This window comes from Anarrhichthys ocellatus, unplaced genomic scaffold (genome assembly GCF_004355925.1).
Source record: "Anarrhichthys ocellatus isolate YVR2014 unplaced genomic scaffold, GSC_Weel_1.0 scaffold64, whole genome shotgun sequence".
NCBI lineage: Eukaryota > Metazoa > Chordata > Actinopteri > Perciformes > Anarhichadidae > Anarrhichthys > Anarrhichthys ocellatus.
The window spans coordinates 3204679-3226409 of NW_022280094.1; the positions used below are offsets into that span (position 1 = coordinate 3204679).

Consider the following 21731-nt stretch of genomic DNA (forward strand, 5'->3'; position numbering starts at 1 on the left):
CAGAAGACACAGAAAGACCAGAGATGACATGGAGATGGAAAGAGAAAACAATGCACAAGACTGGGACATAAAAGCATCTACACACCATCGTCTGTTCTTTCTAGGAGGTTTAAAACATCGGCCGTCTCGATGGAGAGTTCATCTGGCTCCTGAGATGAGTATGAGTGAATACATTGCACCTGTGGAGAGTCTGATAAATATCACAGATAGTTAGTTCATATCTCCATGTCTGCGTGTTGAGGACTGTTCACAATGTTGCTGTGATATTCTGTCTCACCTTGTTGGTGAGCACTAGTTGACATAAAGCGTGTGCGCCGGTTAGGAGTGAGGGCACACATCCATCGCAGCTTATCACTCCTGTTCACAGGATGTCATGATGAGTAACCAGTTAAAGGTTAATACATTTTTATAAACTTCGTTCTTGTTTGGTATGTTCATCATTCGTTTGAACGCGGGCGACCGAAGATGCTCGCGCGCCTCGGAGGGGGCGCGTTGGATCCCCCCCTCGGCTATAGACGAGACTTTTTACTAGTTTCTTCGTGGAGAAAAAGGTACCATTAGAAAAGCTGGTGTTGGTGACAACAGACGGGGCTCCCGCCATGATGGGCCGGCATGCAGGCTTCATTGAGCAATGCAAAGGTGACCCAGACTTCCCAAAATTTGGTGATTAGTACTGATGCGATAGGATTAATTAAAAAATGTGAAAGAGTTGATTTTTTTTAAATCTTACATAACTGATAATTTGTATAAACATGGGACAGAGTTCATGATCTGTTCAAAAATGTTACAGTGGTTAGTACAAACAAGACATGATTTGAAGATATGACAGTTAATGATTTCCTAAAAAATGTTAGAAGTGATAAAATACAGTATATATAAAAATATAACAGGTGTGATTTTGAACAAAATACACAATCATTGTTAATAATTATTGTGAGGAATAATTAACATTGACATGTCATCAGACAGTCTCTTCACATATATTATGATTATTATTAAATAATAATCATATGTGCAACTTTGTTATTCAGGAAGTTTGTATCAAACAAGTAGCCCTTCAGTACTCAGTACCCTTGAAGTAGCTCTCAGTTTCAAAAAGGCTGATCTAGAGAATGATAAGTAATTATTTAACGTTGTGATTAAGGGAAGGTTCGAGTTCAAGTTGAAAGATATGTAAGAAGTTATGACATTGACATGACATTTTTAGCATTTTGCTTGGTGTAGCTTTGTTTTTTTAACACTCAATGGCTGAAGGAGGAAGAGAAGCGGATTTGGGAGTTACTGGCCTTTCTGGAGAAGGACATTTCCAGAAAAGCTGGACATCGTAAGAAAGGGTCGGCCTACCCCACAGCTAGCAGCCCTGAGCCAACCAGGAAAAGGATTTGTACGAATGGTATTCCTGGCTGACAGCGTCGTAGAAGCGTTGCACATTTTATGGCTAAGAATGGGTTTTATTTGCGACTGAGCGTCTTAGTGTTTGGAGCTACGCTAGATTTGCTAACCAAGGCAGCAACAAGACACCATAGCACGACAGGACACTTACAAGCTACGGTGCTTTTGAAAACTTTTGCTGAGACCCGAGTGGATCTACAACTCAACGAACACGTTCACAGGAGGACCTCTGGCTGGAACTGAACCGCACCGATGTTCTGTACAACCGCGGTATTAAACTCTTTGTAATCAAAGAAAGGAGGATATACTTTGTCTTTAAGTGAACAGCAGCTTTGGTAAGTGAACTGCTTTGTTTTTACACCTGCAGTAGCGTTACTACTGTGTTCATTTGTCTATGATGTCGTTTTTATGATATGATTAACATTGTTCATGGCCCGTGCTCTTCAGTGTGTGGCAGAATGCGTGTTTTAGCGCTGCAGTGTTGCTGGATCGATTTGTCATGCTTTGTTGTCATATAAATATATGTGAGAGGTTCTTGCGAGTTTGTTCTCGTCATTGTGTTAATTACATTGATTTTGACTATATGCATTGTCCGTTGATGACGAAGCATCCAGTCATGCGCGTATTCATGTATCTGTTTTCTTTTATAAAGTAAGAATTATGGTCTGCAGAAATGGGGATTGTGTGGCGATTACTTTAGCCCTGTTTGAATCGGTAGGGAACAGCTAAACGCTGTGGGGAGAGTTTTCAGCGTGTGTGCTGAAAACTCTCAACCTTTTTTTTTCCTGCTAAGCTAATTTAGCATAGTGTGTCTTCCAGAACACACGTGCATCACCAGAGTACAATGTTTGTCTTCCGTGGTGGGCGTGTCAGACAGCACATTGGGTGGGTTGCCAGGTTGAGAGCAGTGGCTCCACCGAAAGAATATTATATTTCCCACAATTTAAGCTACTGCATTTTCCAAATGCACTAGTATTATTCAAACATATTGTTCGGTTCGTAAGCCGAACAGTTTAATACGAATACGTGTTACACCCCTTGAAACAAATAATAACCCGTAGCTGTGGTGTCATAATGAGGTTATTAGGAGGTGGTTCAACTGTAGGACAGCACTAAAGGCCCAGGTATAAAATGCACGGCCCGCCACTGTTAAGAACACATTCTTGTATACAAAGGCGGACTTTGACTTGATAACACTGCTGATGTGTTTAGTACAAGGATAAAGTTAATAAGAATATTTGGCTTTTAGCCAAAACACTGGCCAAAAGCACAAGGACTAAAGTTAAATGTATTACATAGGTAAATATTTTCATGTCTTATATGGATTGATCATCATTACATTGTTCTGAAGAATATATCAAGGATTAGAGGACTTATGTCTCAACAGGATTTGGAAAAACTTGTCCATGCATTCATCTTCAGTAGACTGGACTACTGTAAAGGTGTGTTTACAGGTCTCTGTAAAAAGTCAATCAGGACGCTGCAGCTCGAGTCCTCACTAAGATCTCACTAAGATCACATCACTCCAGTTCTGAGGTCTTTGAACTGGCTTCCTGTCCAACAAAGAATTGACTTTAAAATCCTGCTGTTGGTTTATAAAGCACTGAATGGTTTAGGGCCAAAATACATCTCTGATCTGCTGCTATCTTATGAACCATCCCGACCCCTTAGGTCATCTGGGACCAGTCTACTTTCTGTTCCCAGAGTCAGAACTAAACATGGAGAAGCAGTGTTCAGTTTTTCTGCTCCACATATCTGGAACAAAGTCCCAGAAAGCTGCAGGTCTGCTGAGATCCTCAGCTCCTTTAAATCAAGATTGAAGACTTTTCTGTTTGCTGCTGCCTTTAATTCAACCAGATTCAAGGATATTAATCAATTTCCTGCATTTCTACATTTTACTACAGTATTTTATTTCGTACACTGCTTTTTAGTGTTTTAATGACTGTGTTTAATGTTTCAATGAATGTTCTCAATTGTTTTAAATCTCCTTTACTTTTGCCTTATGTTTTGATGATTTTAATGGTTTTATGTGAAGCACTTTGAATTGCCTTGATGTTGAAATGTGCTAACAAATAAACTTGCCTTGCCTTGCCTCTGAACAGTTCACAATCAGCAGATTAATTTAATAGTAATTCAGCTTCATGCTAAAATCACATATCTATATCATAAATAACCGTGATTAGTCTGTTTGCTTTCAAACAAACCCATCCACAGCTGACCCCATCTCATTCTCAACATCTCAGCGGAACCCTAAGCTGATTCTGCTTCAGATACTTACATACTGGAGGCCTTGAGCATGTAGCTGACTGGACGCTCCTCTTGGTTCTCCAGCAGTTTCAGATTAAAGACATTCGCCAGAAGTTGGCCCTGGTCTTCAAGATCTTCAGTCCTCAACATGGCCCGTGTGCATGAGTCAATAACCTGGAACTTGTCCCCACTGACAACAAGTTGACTGAATTAACAGTCTGAATGTGAACATACATGTACACATGTTTGTGGTGCTTTTGAATTGTATTGTATTATACTGTTTAATTATTTTGTCCAGTCCATTAACATCAATGAGGGTAGGCTAAACAAGAAAAGACCTCTCTGTATAATGCAAAATAGTTACACAGCACCACAAACTATATCCTTCATAGTGATCATGAAGTTAAACACCTCTATGAAACAGTTTCAACACAAAATGAAGCTTCATGTAGGAAGGATTTACAGTTTAACTGAGTATTTCACAGTGAGCATACATTACCAAATGCTTACCTTGAGCTGCGCTTGGTGATCAGCAGCAGATTGTTAAAAAGGAACAAGTAGACTGGTTGGTAGAGCTTACGACTCCGCATGGTCCTAGTGCTCTTAGGCCCAGCCATTTGCTGCACTTCACCTTTCTTCAGCAACCAGCGCGAGTGTGAAATGATGGGCACAGACTACAGGAAGAAAGATAGGAGTTTCCAATCAGGGTTAGTGGAATATTTCCTAATTTCTAAAACTTCTTTAATGCCATAGTTTCTGCACAGTATCATTCTGATGTATTAGTTTGTACATCATGTACTTGATACGGGATAGTAAGTTACATTTGTAACTATGTTTCGTGTGACCTCTTTGACCATTAGTAGGTGTGGAGAACCTGTCCTTAATCATAGATACGTATCACTGATTATTAGCAGTTAATAGAGCATTTGGGTTGGTTAGTCAGTGGAGAGTGCCATGCTCCTACTCAAAACATGAGTGAATAGAGTTAGCATGGTTTGTTAACAGTTGGTTGCTCTGGCCCAAACTAACTGTTGAGCTTTGTGGAAAACAGTATAATCACAAAGAGCCAAACATAATTTAGCCTAAACCTTTGGGACTGAACTCCAAATGAATAAGAATTTGTTTCTTTTTATAATCCCATTCTTCTGAAAAATCTGAAAGTCTGTTAAAATTAAAAACCAAACGCCTCAAGCACATTTGTCAAAATGAATCCACACAATTGCCACAATTGGCCAGTCTAGCACTCTTCGCATTATTCTCAATGAGAAATGGCTGCTCATGCATCTCTGCCTCTCTCGATCTGTGACAAACGTCTATGTGGATGTTTGTCACAGATGGATTGCATTACCATGTCTCCACTCCTGACAGCATACACTCCGTGGCTCTTTACCAAACAGTACTACAGCCTTCTATCGGTCTCAACGTGCAACAGCAGTTGCAACAGTCTTTTCACAACATCCCTTCCCTCTTCCATTTAAACTAACCTGTACTTCACCAACAACTCGTTTTTGTTTTTTTCTTTAAACAAGATGTGCTCTTTCATCAACCATTCAGCTCAACTGGATTAATTTTCTCTCCTCTCTTACCTACATATGCAGTCAAAGTAATAACACAGCATACATTTTCACCTGTTTTTTTGTACCTCTGCTAAGTACACATTTTTCTTAAATATTTGTTTTTGGCATCATGGCCTTTATTGGATGGATGATAGTAGAGAGGCACACAGCAAACGAAGGGAGGGAGAGACATGTAACAAATCCCCCCACAAGGGACGTTGTTGGTATGTGGTATGTGCCATAAACATAAGTCTGGCGGAGCGACCCCCCCCCCCCCCAGTGCCTTTCCCCCCATAACAATACAATTCAAAGATCAAGTCTCAAGCTTGTGTGTGATTGAGCTCGTTGACTACCACACTGATTAAACAAATATATTGCCCCAGAGTCATTTCTGTCCTCGTCAAAGTGTCCTTTACTTTGAAAAGTTCCTAATATGGGATTGTGGTCTCCTGATTCCTGAGTAGTTACGACAAGCTCCAGTGCACGCTGTTATGACGGGTCTTAGGTTCTTCTTGCGGCCTTTATGTTGAAAAGGCATGATGCTCACTCGGCTTGCGGATATACTCATCTTGACAGATAGCTTGAGTATATCATATTGTCTTGTCACACCCAGCAATCATTATTGCATATCTGTATCTATTCACTTAATTGTTTTAGTTTATCTATAGCTTTTATAATTAAGTAGAATAAGCATATCATTTTGATATAGATTGCTACTGGCTTCCCAGTGAGGAGCTCATTTATGGCTCCGTGTTCAAGGACCTCTCGACTCACACTTTCTCAAATAACCTTCTGCCAAAGACACAGTTATTCCGTGCCTTTGTATTGGGCATCAGCCTCACATTTACTTGTGTATTGTCAAAAAAATAGACTTGAAGCCCAAACAAACTCCAAGTGTCAGTTACGTCTGTGAGACGGCACTGAGCCTGCACAGAGCCAGTACAGACATGTGTATTGATTGAGACGTGCAAATGAAAAACCACGTCCGATACACTTGCAGTTAGACAGAGGGCTAGACTCCGCCACATATACAATCACAATTTCTTCGGAATTTCTTTTTAGGGGGATTTTTGTATCAGTGCTATTCGGGTGGTGCAGAATCTGACAGTATTCTTCCTTTGTGATACAAAAAGGATATCAGGAAGGGTCTCTGTAGCAGCCATGGCTCTTTGTTGTTTGCTAAAGAGAGTACACAGCTGTAATCTGGGAGGAGATGCATTTCCCTCGAAACATAATTGAGAATGCAGTTTAGTTGAGAAGTGATTTTGTAGGACACAGAGTTGTTAATACTTGTTATCTTATTTCTTCAAGCTTGAATAATTAATGTGACAAACATTATGCAAGATAATTAACTTAAATTAGTCATGAACACAAGATTTCCACCCATTCTTTTGGCTTCCATATGTAAAGAAGAATAGGTTGTCCATAGCTCATACAGTAGTTCACATGAACTCTACTCATCCCTCTTAATAGCAGCTTCTCTGGTTTACTCCGTACAGTGGCATATTCGATTGGTCTTGTTCATGTGATGATGTGATGGTCTTGTTCATGCATCTGAGACTACTCGTGTTGTTTTTTCGGTTAAAGTAGTAGACCACAATGGAAGGAAGGTTATCAAATGTTATCAATGTATTTACCATTGAGTAATGACCATCTGAATGCAATTACTAGGGAAATACCATGTGATTGTGCTATACTTCCAATCTTCACACCTTTGAATAGGTATAGTGCCCAATAGATTGTGGGACACAGATGGCTATGAAAGATGAACCACATGTCAAACATAGGGCAAAAGAAAGCCACATTTCTCAGAAATGTGGCTTTCTTTTGTGGTGAGCCGTCAGGGCCAGCAAAGCCTTCTCTGCTGGCCTAGACAGAATCACAAAGTTATAGCTATTTTATAATTTAATCATTTTTCATAAATACACTACATGTATCATATTTTTTTTTCCCATTAGCTTATTTTTTCATTGCACAGCTACTGTCTTCCTCAGTTGCTCAGCTTCCAGTGCAGCTTGTTTTAAGTAGAGCTTTCATCCAATCAGATTTCACCCCTATGTCTCTAGGTAAGAAGAGAGGCCCGAGGCCTGCAGACTCACAAGTGAATCCCTTTGCAGTTTAAGTGAATGGGGACGATATTGTTGATTGTCATAGTCTTCAACCAATCAGATCTTTAGTTTGACATGTTGGGCGTATTCTTTGACATGTGAGAGCCTTCTAGCTGGCCTAGCCATACGTGATTGGTCAGTGGGCTAGCGTGACATGTTGGGCGGTGACAATCCCAATATCTGCTGCCTCTGTCGAGCGGACATTTTCAGCCTCAAACGCATTAAAACGTATTCAAGAAATACAACTGGGGAGGCTCAACTGTCTTCACTGGTGTCCATGAATCCAGAAGGACTTCTTACTGGAAGTAAAACGCACGTGGTATTAAACTCTTTGTTAACAAAGAAAGGAGGATGGGCTTTGTCTTTAAATAGTGAACAGCACCTTTGGTAAGTGAACTGCTTTTGTTTTTACATCTGCAGTAGCTTTAATATGCTTGTTTATATATTATTATTTGTACAACTTGTTTTTATGAAGATGGATTTTTGTTTTGTTTTATAAGTGATAGGAACCATTGTTACGTCCAATGTTGCTCTGGGGACACATTTAGTCGGTGCCAGTGTTGCCAACTTGGCGATTTTCTCGCCAAATCTGGCGACTTTCCAAACCCTCTTGGCGACTTTTTGTCAAAAGCTACTCGCGACAAATCTAGCTACTTTTTCTGGTGTTGTTGGAAACTTTTCTGGTGTTTTGACTCTGACGTGAAAGCACGTACGTTCTGCACTGTCGTGAACGAGCAGCGGGTGCTGCCGTGAGCCGCCACAAAGCACTCACAGGCGGTTACTCTCACAGCAGTGTGCAGCAGTCCCAGCTGCAGTCAGAGAAGAGAGGAGACACATTCTCGGCGTATTCATGTTAGTGTATTTATAGGTGTTGAGCTTTATTTTTTACACGAAACAAATAATAACTTATTTTTATTATTTTTATTTTATTTTATTTTATTTTCAATCCAGACTTGAAGAAGGTGGTTTCTAAATTGGGACACAGCTACAGTCTGAACAAAATCCCCTTTATCCTTAACACCATTATTGTATCTCACTGTTTGATTGTTACTAACCGTCTCCTCCCACTTTGTTACAGCCACATTAGCAAGGCTTCATATTATGAAATGGATGCAGGACAAGATGTGCCATCATGAAAACAAAGGTTTTTGTTTACCTTGGATTTAAACTCCAGTGTTTTCTCAATGCTGATAAGCTCTTCAGTGCGACTCATTTTTCTCACCCCCTCGTTACACTCTTTCACGATCTGGGGAAGACACAAATATACACCATCAATCCATGGAATGTATGCATTTTTTTCAAAGTGAAAGAAAATCATATCATAGAAACACCATTTGCTGTATTCACATTTATTGTTTATTTTAGTGGATTGAGGTGTAATTTATGAAAAACATCGGCTGCATGTGTAATTTATGATGGAAACCATTTAAGAGACAGCTGATTGTGGTGGTTCATATGGTCCATCACAACCAGAAGCATGCAAATAAATCATGCATGTAATATTAGAACATGTATGATATGGCAAACATCAATAAGACTCAAGAATGTCAGTCTTGCTTCAAATCATTATCTGAGTTCTGACTCCACTACATGGAAATGAGATTGGGTAATTACTAGTGTGGGCAAGTTAACTCGTTACTATCGCGTTAACGCATTCATTAATTAACGACGACAATTATTTTATCATGCATTAACGCAGTTTTTTTTAAAATGCAATACGCACCGTTGATGCCAGCAAATCACCCAAACAAACGGTGGAGGGAGGTTTCGGCAGACTACGTTGCATGCAGAGTGCGGGAGAAGTATAGATAAACAAAAGCAAGACAAGCTAACAAATGCCACAGAGAAGTGGATACAAACTGCAGCCGGTTAGTGTTGTGGAAGATGTCGGTCTGAGGAACGTTTTTAGCATCGCAACGAATAACGGCACGTATGAGCCTCAAGACGCACCATCACAAGAAGAATACATGAGTTGTATGAAAAGGAGAGGACTATAAAAGCGACGGCGTTACAACGTGCACCAGCTGTTGCTCTCACTGGAGACTAGACTACTGGACATCGCTGGGTAACCATCATCACCTCGGAGTTACAGCATTATATTGATGAACAGCAGAGCTGCATTCACATGCTGTGACTATCATGAAGACACAAGACAGACATTTTGCTGAAACGTGCGCAGAACATTTTATTCATGTTGCACAGCAGTGGAACGTTTCACATAAAGTCAGCACACTGAGCACAGATAGTGAAGAGATAGAACTGCTGCTGTGTAAAGGGTATACTGCTGTTAAAAAGCACCTTATATGTTTAAAGTGTTTGCAAACCAAATGTTATTGCCCTTTTGTTCATATAGCCGTACTTTTAAAATAAAAGTGCGTAATACACTACTTTTGAATTCATTATTGAACTTTGTGCATAACAATGCGATTAATCGCAGAAAATCATGCGATTAATCACGATTGAAAATTGTAATCGTTGCCCAGCACTAGTAATTACACTTGGACCCAGTGAATGTTTGATGTTGTACAGCAGGTGTAAATAAGAATTCTGATAAAAACAGTGCATCCGTCACTCTTATCAAATCAAACTTGCTTTTCTTGACTAATATCCCATTGGTTTTCTCTGCAGGGTCAAGAAACACTGAATATGGTGAGCTTTGTGGTGCCACTGTAGAAAACACAGATTGAGCACAAGTTCTTGTGAACTAGTTGTGACTTAGATGGGGTGCAAAGTCACGCTTACTAATCACACGTGATTTACAAACTCCAATGGTTATTGATTTTTATGCAGCTGGATGTCGGAGGTGCTGACAGCGCCTGCTGGCCTCACCCAGTTTGAGCTGGTCATAACCTACAATTATGCTTCACTGTCTTAACTCCCAACCAAAGGAAAAAGAGCAAAGCAAACACGTTGTTTTAAAAGGTTTTAATGAGTTGAAGAGACATGCTCCTTATTGTTGTTATTATCTCATTTATTTTATGATTTATCAGTGTATTGTGACTGCCCTGTGAACAAGGTAGGGGTAATTAATCTATTTTTAGTTTATTCCTCCTGAGAACATAAATAACAGTTCAAGAGGAAATGGTTTTGCAAACTGGAGAGGCAAAGGGCTAAGTGTGTGGGGGCTTCAGATTCATTGTTTCAGGTACCGGGGAGACAACGAGATACCAGGCAGGTTATCAGACACCAAAACTCTGCACCGCTGTGTTGGAAAGTTATCATGGCAACAATCATTTTATCCTTCATGTCAACAATCAATGTAAGTCAAACTCATCATACAGTGGTACACCGGGAATCCAGTGCTTGCTCGTAAAGAAATGTGCCAAGATAATGATAGTCATATCATTGTAATTATAGTCATATCATTATGTTGACACAATCCTTTGGCCCCATTTCCTTTCTCAACCCAACTTGGCCCCCGCCCCTTGACTGATGCTCACCTGCTCCAGTTGCTGATGTGCTTTTATAGCGTTTGGTTCCCTCTCTGAGTTTTCCTCTGCTTTTTTCAGGATGTTCTGGGAAAGAAACCAAGTGAAATAAAAGAACAACAACAAAAAGCCTCGACAGTGGCACAAAACCCCTAATTATGACTGAAACTTTGTCGTGTTCAAAATATATCCAGACTCACTGCTGAATCTTGCCATTTTACTAGAAAGTATCCATTCAGTTTGAACTCATGTTGGCACACTTACTTGTACGAGCAACTTGAGCCTTGTGATCCTCTGGAAAGGAAGGATGAGGAATGAGGTAAAGGACAGGCCCCTGACCCGCGGATGGTTTTCCAGTGAAGCCATGGCCTCCCGAAAAGCCTGGTTTCCCTCTCTGGACAGACATGTTAAGACAACACAATGCTTAGTTGATCCTACATTAAGAACACACACATTCTCTCTCTCTCTCTCTTCGATACAGTGATGAGAGACAGAAATAGACAGAGAACCAAACACTTACCTCTGTTAGGTTTCTGCTAATCATCCATGGATCAAGATCACCCTGGCAGTGTTGAGGGCTAGATTTAATTGTATTACCTTGAGGTTCTTTACCTCACTTAAAGGATAAGGCTAGTGTTTTCCTATTGTCAACAAATCCAATGAATGAAAATACTCAAGCCAACTATGTGTTGGTCCATCGCTCAGTACTTTGTGACTTGTGGCTCGCAACCCCAAGCCCATTGGTTCCCACTGAAGAGGTGAATCTTTAATCTATTCAGGTGTTTTTAAGTGTACAGGAAAGTTACTTTAGAAGTTAATTCCGTCCATATGTACTGTTGGTAAGCATTTGATGTTCTGTAAAGAATACAAATCACATAAGAGCTCAAAATCATTTTATTTTGACCTTTCTAATTAAAGTTCAGATGCCAGGGGCCAGATGCATGACACTGTCTAAAACACGAGTGCGCACTAAGTCAGAAATATGCATAGTTGTTGAACTCGGCACCTCTCCTGAACTTTGCTCCGTCCCCTCTGGGAATCACCCCCTCCAAGCTCCACTACAGACTGAGGTTCCCAGCACCAAGCCCCAATAATTATTATTATTTGTTATGACATTTATCCTATGTGTTTTTATTGAGATATGTGTGTTTGTGTGTGTGTGTGCTCCGCTGCATATACAATGAAATTACCCCACTGGGGATAAATACAGTTCTGCGCATCCGTGGCACACGTCACCAATTAATCACTTGAAAAACATATTCACGAGATATCTTAGACAGCCCTGTTAAATGTCAGACAGCTGATCAATGATTTATTTATAGGCTCAAATTGGATGAGATACAAAGTGCTTTACAATTAAAGATACAATTTAAAGATCATTGACAGCTCAAATGTATCACAATTTGTTTGGCATTTTATAGAACACTGTGTAGATTACAAGAATGATAATGATCACTAAAACTATGATTAAAATTAGTACAATTAGCCCCAGGAAGGTATAGGTGTTTCAATAACATGCAAATCAAGAAGACGGCAAAAACTACAGGGCAGAGGTTGCTATGGCAATGCATAAACATGGCACACAGTGTAAAGGTAATGGAGGCATCCAGCCATATAAACTGTATGTTTGAGCCAGATGAGCTTTTAACAACCTGAACAACAGATATTATTGTATATGATTGTGACAGGCTTATACGGCACATACACCAAATCGATGAAGCAACCCCATGAATGACAAAAAGACTGTATTTCTCTGTGTGCCCAGGAGTTTCACCAGAGAGAGACAAAGACAGAATCAATTTAATGATATAACAACTTGTTGGTCTGCCCAAAGCTATAAAGCATGAACTATATGTATATTGCTGCCATTGTACATTTAATTAGGTAAAAAGTCCCCTGTCCTCTTAGCTTCTCACTAAATTGTTTACCAGCTTAGTTTGTTTTCTATCCAGTTCTAACTGCACACAGAAATCATTTTTCTTTGTCACTTGGAATGAATGTTGTGGAAGTTTTATGGTCAAAGGTCAATTGAATGTTTCAGCTGTAATGTTGCATGTTGGTATTCCCATCACACTAAATCGACTAATGGCGGTCTATCAATCATACATCAAAGGGAAAACCCAGTGAAGAGCAGCAGCAGCATTTCCCTGTGAGGAAACACTGCCAAAGTGTTTTAAAAGCCAGCATCTGGAGCAGGAAATAAGAATGATCAAAGTAAAAGAGAGAAATGAACGCAAGACGAGCAAAAAAAATCCTGATTTTGAGTTTCCAGTAGACCTAAACATCAGCCCCACAGGCAATACTTGGATCAATCCACTTGTTTTGGTCTTGTTTTAGGTGACTTTTATGACACTAAGAAAAATACAATATACCACAATCACTGTCCTTTAAGGTACACAGTGATACAACAGTGACGCCCATTAAATCATGACGGTGAATGTGAAGTTCGAGAGTAAATTACCTTTGATTCAGCCGAGAAATAATCTGTCCTGTAATGCATTAAAAACCTATAAGAGTGGACCAGACTGTTTGAAGAAGGAACATGCTTTACACCTGAGAGAAAATGAAAGCAGCTCTTCTCCTCTCAGTATCACGATAATTAGTCACCGTGTTTTGAACAGTTTTGTCATGTTCTTCCTAGGTTGATAGAACTAATCTTTCTACACTGCTACTGATGTTATTGTTTGTGACAAGTAATTAGGCTTGGCACTCCTAACACCCATATGAGTGTGATCAGACTGTTACACCAAAGACTTGGCATTATGTACTGTACATCTACAAAACAGATGGACAATGGCATCTAATAGATATACCTTCTTTGTGCCGCATCTCCAATATGTTAGTTCATAAACGCAGTCGCAGGCTTTAAAATGTTCATATTAAGTTTTGAAACAACCAGCAGGTCTCAGACATTTTTTCTGTTAGCTGGCAGAAGTCCCACAGTGTCAGTCATCCGAGGAACCTGTCCTCTGCAGCGCGTGGGAAAGCAACCCTCTCACTCAGGTATGTGTGGTTAATGAAGAGAGACATACGCATTATAGTCATAGTCAACCACACCCTGCACATCGCATTTGTTATGATCAAAAGCAAACCTGTTCTCTACTGAAAAGCCGGCTGACAACATTCACAAAAAATAGCAGCGTATGAAGTATGTTATTCTTTCTCCCAGTTCCTCTCTCTTAATCATCAGTAGTCAAATCGGACGAAGTGTTGTTGTGAGCAGTGTATGAAGAAGACAATGTATTTAGAAAGTAGGTACTCACAAAATGCGTCTGTAGTTCTTCTCCTGGTACACCTGGTTAATGACGTATTTGATGAAGACATCGAAGTGTTCCACAGCATGGTAGTAAACAATGTCACACACATCAGAAATCAAAATAGACTTCTCAATTCGGTGCTCAAGATCCATTAAGAACCTGAAATTATTAAGAGATCGTTATCCAGGGATATAAGGCAAAGCTTGTTTGCTGGACTAGAACTTGATCAGACTTTTAAATCATAAACTGATTTGTGTTAATCAAGACCTCATCATACCTTTCACTGGCCTTCATCACTTCCTCGATGTTGGAGAACAGAAAATGCACATCGGATTGGCTAAGAGTGTTGATTAAATCAGGGTTACGTAGGAAGTGAGTCTCTAAAATCTCCAAACTCTTGTAGTACGATGCTTCTGATGTAACAAGCTCAAACATGGCCTAGACAAAAAAACAAATCACAATGCCACATTAATACTAACCGAGGATCCCTATACCCAGTGAACAGTTGATATGATGACAATCTGATGTCCTGCTGCACAGCTGGATGAGGCTCATTGTTTTTATTTTATTGATTTTCACTGGAAAACCTACCAAATTTCCAGATTTAAATGATGGATGTGTAATAGAGTAATCCATTTACTTATGTGTTAATGGAAGATGAAACATCACAATCTGTTTGCATGAATATTCATGAAGTTATTTTGGAGTAAGGCAGCTGTCAGTCTAAATGTATCTCTTGTTTGTTTCTCTTATACTGTCACTAGAATTGTCAGTAATGTTAGTCCAGCTAGCAGCGTGGCTCTAGGGATGGCAATGTCAGTCTGTTGCACGGTCTGTGCAACACTTTGATCCAGACTTGAATATCTCAGGAACTATTGGATGGATGAACATTCATGGTCCCCAGATGATGAAGTCTACCTTATTTGGTGAAACCCTGACTTTTCCTCTAAGGTTGAGGTTTTAGTGAAACACATTTTTTAACATTCAACATTTGTGGTTTAAAGTGAATGTCTTTACTACTGTTAAATGGAGTGCCATGCAATTTGGTTCAGACATTCGTGATCAGGATGGATTGCAATCACTGTGGAGATCTCATAACAAACATCAGGTCGAAATTTGAATTTGTCAAATATTTTGGTTTATGACCAAATACTTGCCGAATGAATGCCATTCCCATTACAGCCTCAGCTGTACTGCATATTTACTCTTGAATGCAATATTCTATAGCTAAAACCTGTACATATCTATATAAGCCTACACCTGCACAAAATTGCTCACCTCCTGCATTATGACTTCACTCTGTGGTAACTGGGTGAGCAGGCCGCTGGCCTGCACAACTTCCAGGTTCTGCCACAAGCTCAGTGACCGAGCATTGTTCCTCAGCTGCAGCTGTAGCACTGGAGGGGACATGACACCAGACCCTTCTACCACAGTCCCTGGTGGGACTCCAGGAGAAAGGTTCTCACGCTGCCGCCGTTGTTCAATCTCCTGCTGCTTGGAGGTGTCCCGGTATTCCTGGTACAGGAAGGCTGGAGAGTCAAAAGACAATGAATCAGGCATGAAGTACACATGTAGAATTTTTTTTTTTTTTTGCAAAGGTCTGGATTACCACTGTGACTAAGCAGTGGTGTTTTAGATGGGTAAAAACAGCTGCTCTGGACAGACGCAAAATAAGAAAATTACACAAGTTAACTTTTTGCTATAATGCGCTATTTCACATTTCCCACACAATTTAACAAAAGTGATAATTCAACTGCATAGACCTACATTTTCTGTTCTACTGCTCCCTGTTTGTAGTAGTTTGTGACCAGTTTTGGGTAGCTATGTTTGCCCAAGTTTACCACATTGTCCTGCTGCTTCCATGTTTGGTAATCCTCTCAGGCCATGTCAACACTACTACATTTCCATTTGAAAACGTATATGTTTTGCTACGTTTACACTAAGCATCCACACTACGCCCACGTTCGCTACTTGATTGGTTCTTAGCAGTCACGACGTGTCCTTCTCTGATTCGTCACGCCCCTATCACATGACCCTTTCCCGGAAGATCACAAACAACAACAGTCTTGATTATCGATCAACTACCAGGTTAATTCAACATGGACAACTGATTACAGGTGTTGCTGACCTTGTTGTCTTTACTAGCAGCTGCTGTCCAGTTAAAGTCTGCATTTTTGTGGGAAGCAGCTGTTATTGGAGTGATTAGTGAGCGGCATGTCCAGTGGTATTATCAGACCGACAGAGCGGCCGTCTGAAGTCTCAGTTAGCAGCTTTGAGGAGAACGGACACAAAACGGAGGACTCTCCTTTTCTTATTAATGCTTATTTTGTTCTGCACAACTATTGTGAAGTCCACACAGAAACTGTAATGGAACAAAACATGAATTGCTCTCCAGTAGGACAGCGACTTCAGCCACCAGCAGAGCTACGAGTGAGAACAGACAACGAAACCGAGGAAATGAATGAGAGACGTGTGTTGACGACATTTATGGACCAATAATCTAGTAAACCATTATGTGTAAGTGTTCATTTTAAAGTAAATTTGATGTGTGTGAGAGAGAGAGAGCAAAACCCGCTGCGCTGTAACTAAGTCTGAAAAATAAAACCTCTAAAACTTTCCAAGAAATGTGTCTGTTTGAGTTATAGAGGAAGATTTTAGAGAAGATCTTAATTATCAAACACGACCGTTCATTATTAAAGACTACTTTATTACTCTGTCGTATTTTTTTTTAACTAAGCAACCAATCTACTTCCTGTTTACACCGGCACCCGCATGCCCAGTGTACATGAAGTCACGTGATATTCGTTTTCAGGCGTTTTAGTCTGGACGGAGATCATTTCAAAAACGATGCTGAAACGCCTGAGTGGACGGAGATTTATTAGTTATTTATTAGTTTTATTAGTGTGGATGTAGCCTCAGAAAGATGCGTTAGATCCTAAAAGCCTGTTTTTGACCAGGTATGGTCAGCTCCAAATAACACACACGAAGCAAAAAGTTTTAGTTCGCAATTTATTCCCGGTGAACCATTCCACGCTAAGTCTGCCATTACTTCTTACCAGCGATTTGGTTTATAGAAATAGCTCATGGCTGGCCTGCACCAATGAAATTTTTCGGATTTGTCTTATAGAAGATAATCGACATTGTTCATGGTGACTGCAGTTACTATTTTCTTTAACTAACTTCTGCCAACTGAGTAGATGATAACAACTCGACAAATAGCCAATAAGATTGCAGTGGGGCAAGAGTCAATCATGGCAAATTTGTGACTTCCATTTTCATTGTCAAAGGCTTTCAACATGTGTATTTTAGTTTTCCCACACTCGGGGCACTAGATATTGTCAGGGTGGGGTTATCCCCACATAGCAACCAATATCAGTGTCCTGGGTTTTTGTTTAGCCTGTTTCCTGTTTTATTTTGACGTTCCCTGCCTCTTGTGTCCTGTGTTAAATTACTTCCTCTCTTTGTGGTTTTACCTCCTTGTTTCTGTGAATTATCTGTGTTGTTAAAGGTCCATTTACATACTCCACACTCACAGACTCAGACTTTGACACACGTTTGACACAGTCCGCGAGGGTTTAGTTCTGTCCCACTGGGGTTTGAGAGCTGTCTCGCAAACATCTTATGCCCTTTGTGAACACTTTCTGTGACTCCGCATTTCTGCAGACTTTGCCTGAGGGAATTATCCACAATTCATAGCTTTGTGACGTTAAGCACAGGGCTTAATTTTGCCTGTTGAAGCTGTTTTGACAAAAACAAGTACATAGGTTATTTGACAATTACCTTTTCATCTCCTAAAGAACAAGACGTTCAAATCAGGGAGTCAAAAATATAACATAAATATCCACAATTGTACACAACATGTTATGACGTTGTCACGGTAGTGTGATCTGTCGCAGCAAAGTGCTGTCCCATTCGTATTTAGAATATTTCAAGCTTTTGCAGCCTCTCGCATCAACCATTATGGTCCCTGAAGGTTCAGGGTTTAAGGCCTTAGAGTTGACATTGGGACTGGACCTTATTCTCATCAGCCTTTCTCTGTTCCCTTGTGTTACTTTACCAATCAGCTTTCAGACTGCCCTCATGTTTGCCCACCTGCGTCTTATTCTCTGATTAGTTTCTATGTATTTATAGTTCTGTCTTTTGTCTGTTGGTTGTTGGTTTGTCTTCATTTGTGTTTGGAGTTCTGTACCAGTTTGCCCGTGTCCTGGCCTGCTGTTTCCTGCCTGTTCTGTTGGACTCAAGCTTGTAAGCTATGTTTTTCAAATGAAATCATTGCACTGTGTCTGCTGCCTTCTCTCCTGACCATGACAAACAGCGTACCATTAAAACAATGAATCTTTTTTCTGCTGCCAGCAAGTGGGGCTTTGCCACTTTTCCTCTATGCCTAAGTGACGTTTTCAGACATTATTAGGAATGGTTTTAAAGAGGTAGGTCCTGCCACACTTGCTTCTGTTCCACTAGCCCATCTAAAGTATTGACCTTCTGGATGTGCTCCTACTCCATAATTTTGTCTTTCAACTTCCTGCTTATATCCGAAGTTAGAATGTGTGCCATTCTGTAAATTGACATCTGCTGCTTGTAATCACCTCGCCCCTACATTTTGTCAAATATCTGAGCAGTTTTATAATATTCTGTAGAGTGTGAAGGACAGACCGATAGAAGACCATGAGAGACTCTCCACTACAGCAGTAGTGACAAATATCCTCTGCTATTTACATAGCAGCATTAGCTAGTTATGTTCCCCTACACTGCTCTGCGATCAGCTAGTCATTTTACTGTGATAACAGTCATGGTGACTGATCAGAATGTATTGTTCCTTGTCTTTGATTTTGTATTTATAACAATATAATATAACAGAAGTCGACTCATTTATAGTTACAATATTACACACAGTCTAGTTTAAATTGACATGTGATTATTATTCTCAGCTCAGCCAAGAGATTATTTAAAATTTTAGTTTAAAAATCAATATTACACATTGCATATTTGGTTGGGAAGCAACTTTTTAATTAATATTTATAAATCAGCTTCCAGAACAACAAAGCTGGTTCATTGATCGTCTGTGGCAAATGTGTTAATGCTATAAGTTATTAACATTGACCTGCTTCATCGTACTGATAAATCAACCCTCTCACATCTTCGTGAAATAGTCATGAAATTGAAATCTAGGTATTTTTTTACATTGACACGATTGTCCGTTTTCCATTTGTGTCGCTCAGCACAAAAAACAATGGCAATCCATGGTCCATTAGGATCCTTCTCCGTGGTGGACACATCAGTTAAACGCACCCACAAACATCAAGCTAATGTACTGCAGCAATACACCGTGAGTTAACTCAGTAGGGAACATTGCGCCGAAGATGGTCTCCTTAATGTGATATCTGTAGTGGATGTGGTGGTGTCAGGTCATACAACCTCCTCATAAAAGCAGAAGTGTGTGCCCAGATTTGAAAAAGGTAGCAGCTGTTTGAACCAATCAGGTAGCAATAGCAACCGGAAACTAAGAGTCAAAAAACGGAAAGGTCGATAATGTTGCAATGTACAAAAACACCTGTGTATGTGTGGACTGGGACTAAAACTAAAAGAGTTTGCCGACAAGAACAGCTGCTCTTTTCAGGGAACATTGGCTATGTGTATATCAAGAGGGAAGGTGACTTTGAACAACAGGAGCCTGTTGCATAATCTCTCTCAGTCATATACTGCAGATTGCTTTGGTGGGCGTAGAACTGGACTGACACTTACATAAGAGAGAGTGGAATGTGTGTATATAGCCAAGAAATACAGGTTGGAGAAAAGGAAACGGCACATTTATTTGTTTACCGAAGATATAAAACTGTTTCTGCCCTTTGTGAATTGTTCACCATAGTCCTGCAGGTAAACTGGTCTTGAGTAATTTGGACTAAACCCTGCAAATAACCATTATCCTGTGTACACACTAAACAACACTTGGGTGAGTAGTCAGTCAACACAGCCGACAATCGGCTTATAGAGACACTCAAGCTTGATGAAGGAGTCAGATATGCAGTAACAGATATACAGCTTAGTGGCAATGCTGAAGCCGTATCATGCCTGTTGTTGGGTTAGTACATTATTTATCAGAAATAAGTGTTTGCATGTGTGTTGCATATGTGAATGTGTGTGTCTTGCCAATGTTAAGTCTTAGTCATATAATATATGACTAAAAAGCTGCTTAAAAGCTGCTTTTAAAACAAAGACTTTGTGTCAGGTAGACACAAATAAGATTGTTTTTTTATAGCTGTGGCACTGGTAACAGTGGGTGGAATACATACGTCATCCCTCACGTCATGTCTTTCCTCACCAATATTTTTGACGATGTTGAGACTGTGGCAGATTGTCTGGGAGCTATCTCCATTGCTCGGCAACCTGAAATGAAAGAAAATAGGAAATATGAGTTTGGACAGGCAGACAGATGGCTGAATATATTCACTTTATGATTCAATTTGTATCAACAAATGATGCAGCTGTTTGGTTCATTCCAGCACACAGACATACAATTATTTTCTCCATCAAACCCAACAAAATAAACCTGAGCAGCGGGATTACTCTGCACATTATTTGTTGAAAATATGAAACATCCATCTGCGCCTTTCCATATTCACTCTCTAGGCACAAAATGAGTCACAACTCAATTATTCCAATCTCTCCATCACCTATGTTCTCATAACTCACAGTACATTTGTAATTGTGCTGCTCACAAGCAAAAGCACTACAAACAATAATTATTTATATTTGCCTGTTTTATGTTTTATATTTACTATTGGCAGAAACCCACAGGTTAAGCTTCAACAAATAATCCTCTTGCATTTCTATTCTTTACACCTCTCTGTTTCCACTGTAATCAGATCTGACCTGAGGTTGACGTTCCGATCTGCTCCCTGAAAACTGGGCCGTTGAGTGCTCATGGTTTTCCCTCCGACTTCCTGTACAGTGCAAGCTGCAGTTGTTTGCTCGGACAAATTTTTTATGTCTCCGCTATGAATGCTGTGAGTCCGGTAAGGGATCATGTCGGCTGTACAATCTCGATGCTGGCTGTCGGAGGCAGCAGATATGTCCACACTCCTCCCTCCTCCCACTCCTCCTCTTCTTCTATCCACAGCATCTCTGTTGTACAGAGCATGTCTGTTACTGGCCGCACCATTGCTTGGCAACACAGTTCTGGAATGATGGAGCTGTGGTGAAAGCTGAGGGCTACATTTGATAGCAAAACACTTTAGAATCACATCTATACAGTCATCTTCACCTAGAAACTAAAATTATTTAAACTGCCATGTAGTAAGGCCATGTACATCTGTCTCTGTACATTTGTCATGTGATTTTGACAGTGTATATCAAGTTGCCTAAGTGAGTGCATTCTAAGCTTTTCTTCAGCAACAGACTTCTTTAGACATTCAATGTCCTAATTCACAGAGACCTGGCTCCATCATTCATCCCAGATCAAGCTGCACTTGACAGGCAGACCACAGGACAGAGAGCAGGTCTCTGGTTGGATGAGAGGAGGTGGACTCTGTTTACATCAATGATGCTTGGTGCTCAAACACAGTCAAAGCGGATGGACAATGTTTCTCTGATGTCAAATTTTGTGGCAAAGACCATCTTGTACCATGTCCATTTTAAGTGGATTACAACCTTCTCTATGTATCAAGTGTCCAAATTGTTTTCTCTACAGGTTTGTCATCCATACTGAAATCCCCAAGCTATAAGTCAGTTAGGGTGTTCACATGT

At 40.1% G+C, this 21731-nt stretch overlaps 1 protein-coding gene across 3 annotated transcripts in view; it reads right to left on the minus strand.

The window, feature by feature from the left end:
* LOC116397233 (ephexin-1) overlaps positions 1-21731 on the minus strand; it is a 33256-nt gene that overhangs the window by 4989 nt on the left and 6536 nt on the right. The window contains exons 3-14 of one of the 3 annotated variants that reach the window (XM_031872492.1): positions 20859-21197; positions 20308-20372; positions 15267-15517; positions 14266-14426; positions 13995-14147; positions 10996-11125; positions 10744-10818; positions 8460-8549; positions 4150-4313; positions 3671-3829; positions 278-357; positions 86-190 (exon numbers count right to left, since the gene is read on the minus strand). In XM_031872492.1, the coding sequence (XP_031728352.1) occupies positions 86-190; positions 278-357; positions 3671-3829; positions 4150-4313; positions 8460-8549; positions 10744-10818; positions 10996-11125; positions 13995-14147; positions 14266-14426; positions 15267-15517; positions 20308-20372; positions 20859-21197 (1772 nt within the window). The remainder of the gene's footprint in view (positions 1-85; positions 191-277; positions 358-3670; positions 3830-4149; positions 4314-8459; positions 8550-10743; positions 10819-10995; positions 11126-13994; positions 14148-14265; positions 14427-15266; positions 15518-20307; positions 20373-20858; positions 21198-21731) is intronic. The other 2 variants (XM_031872493.1, XM_031872494.1) reach the window with 2 other exon arrangements.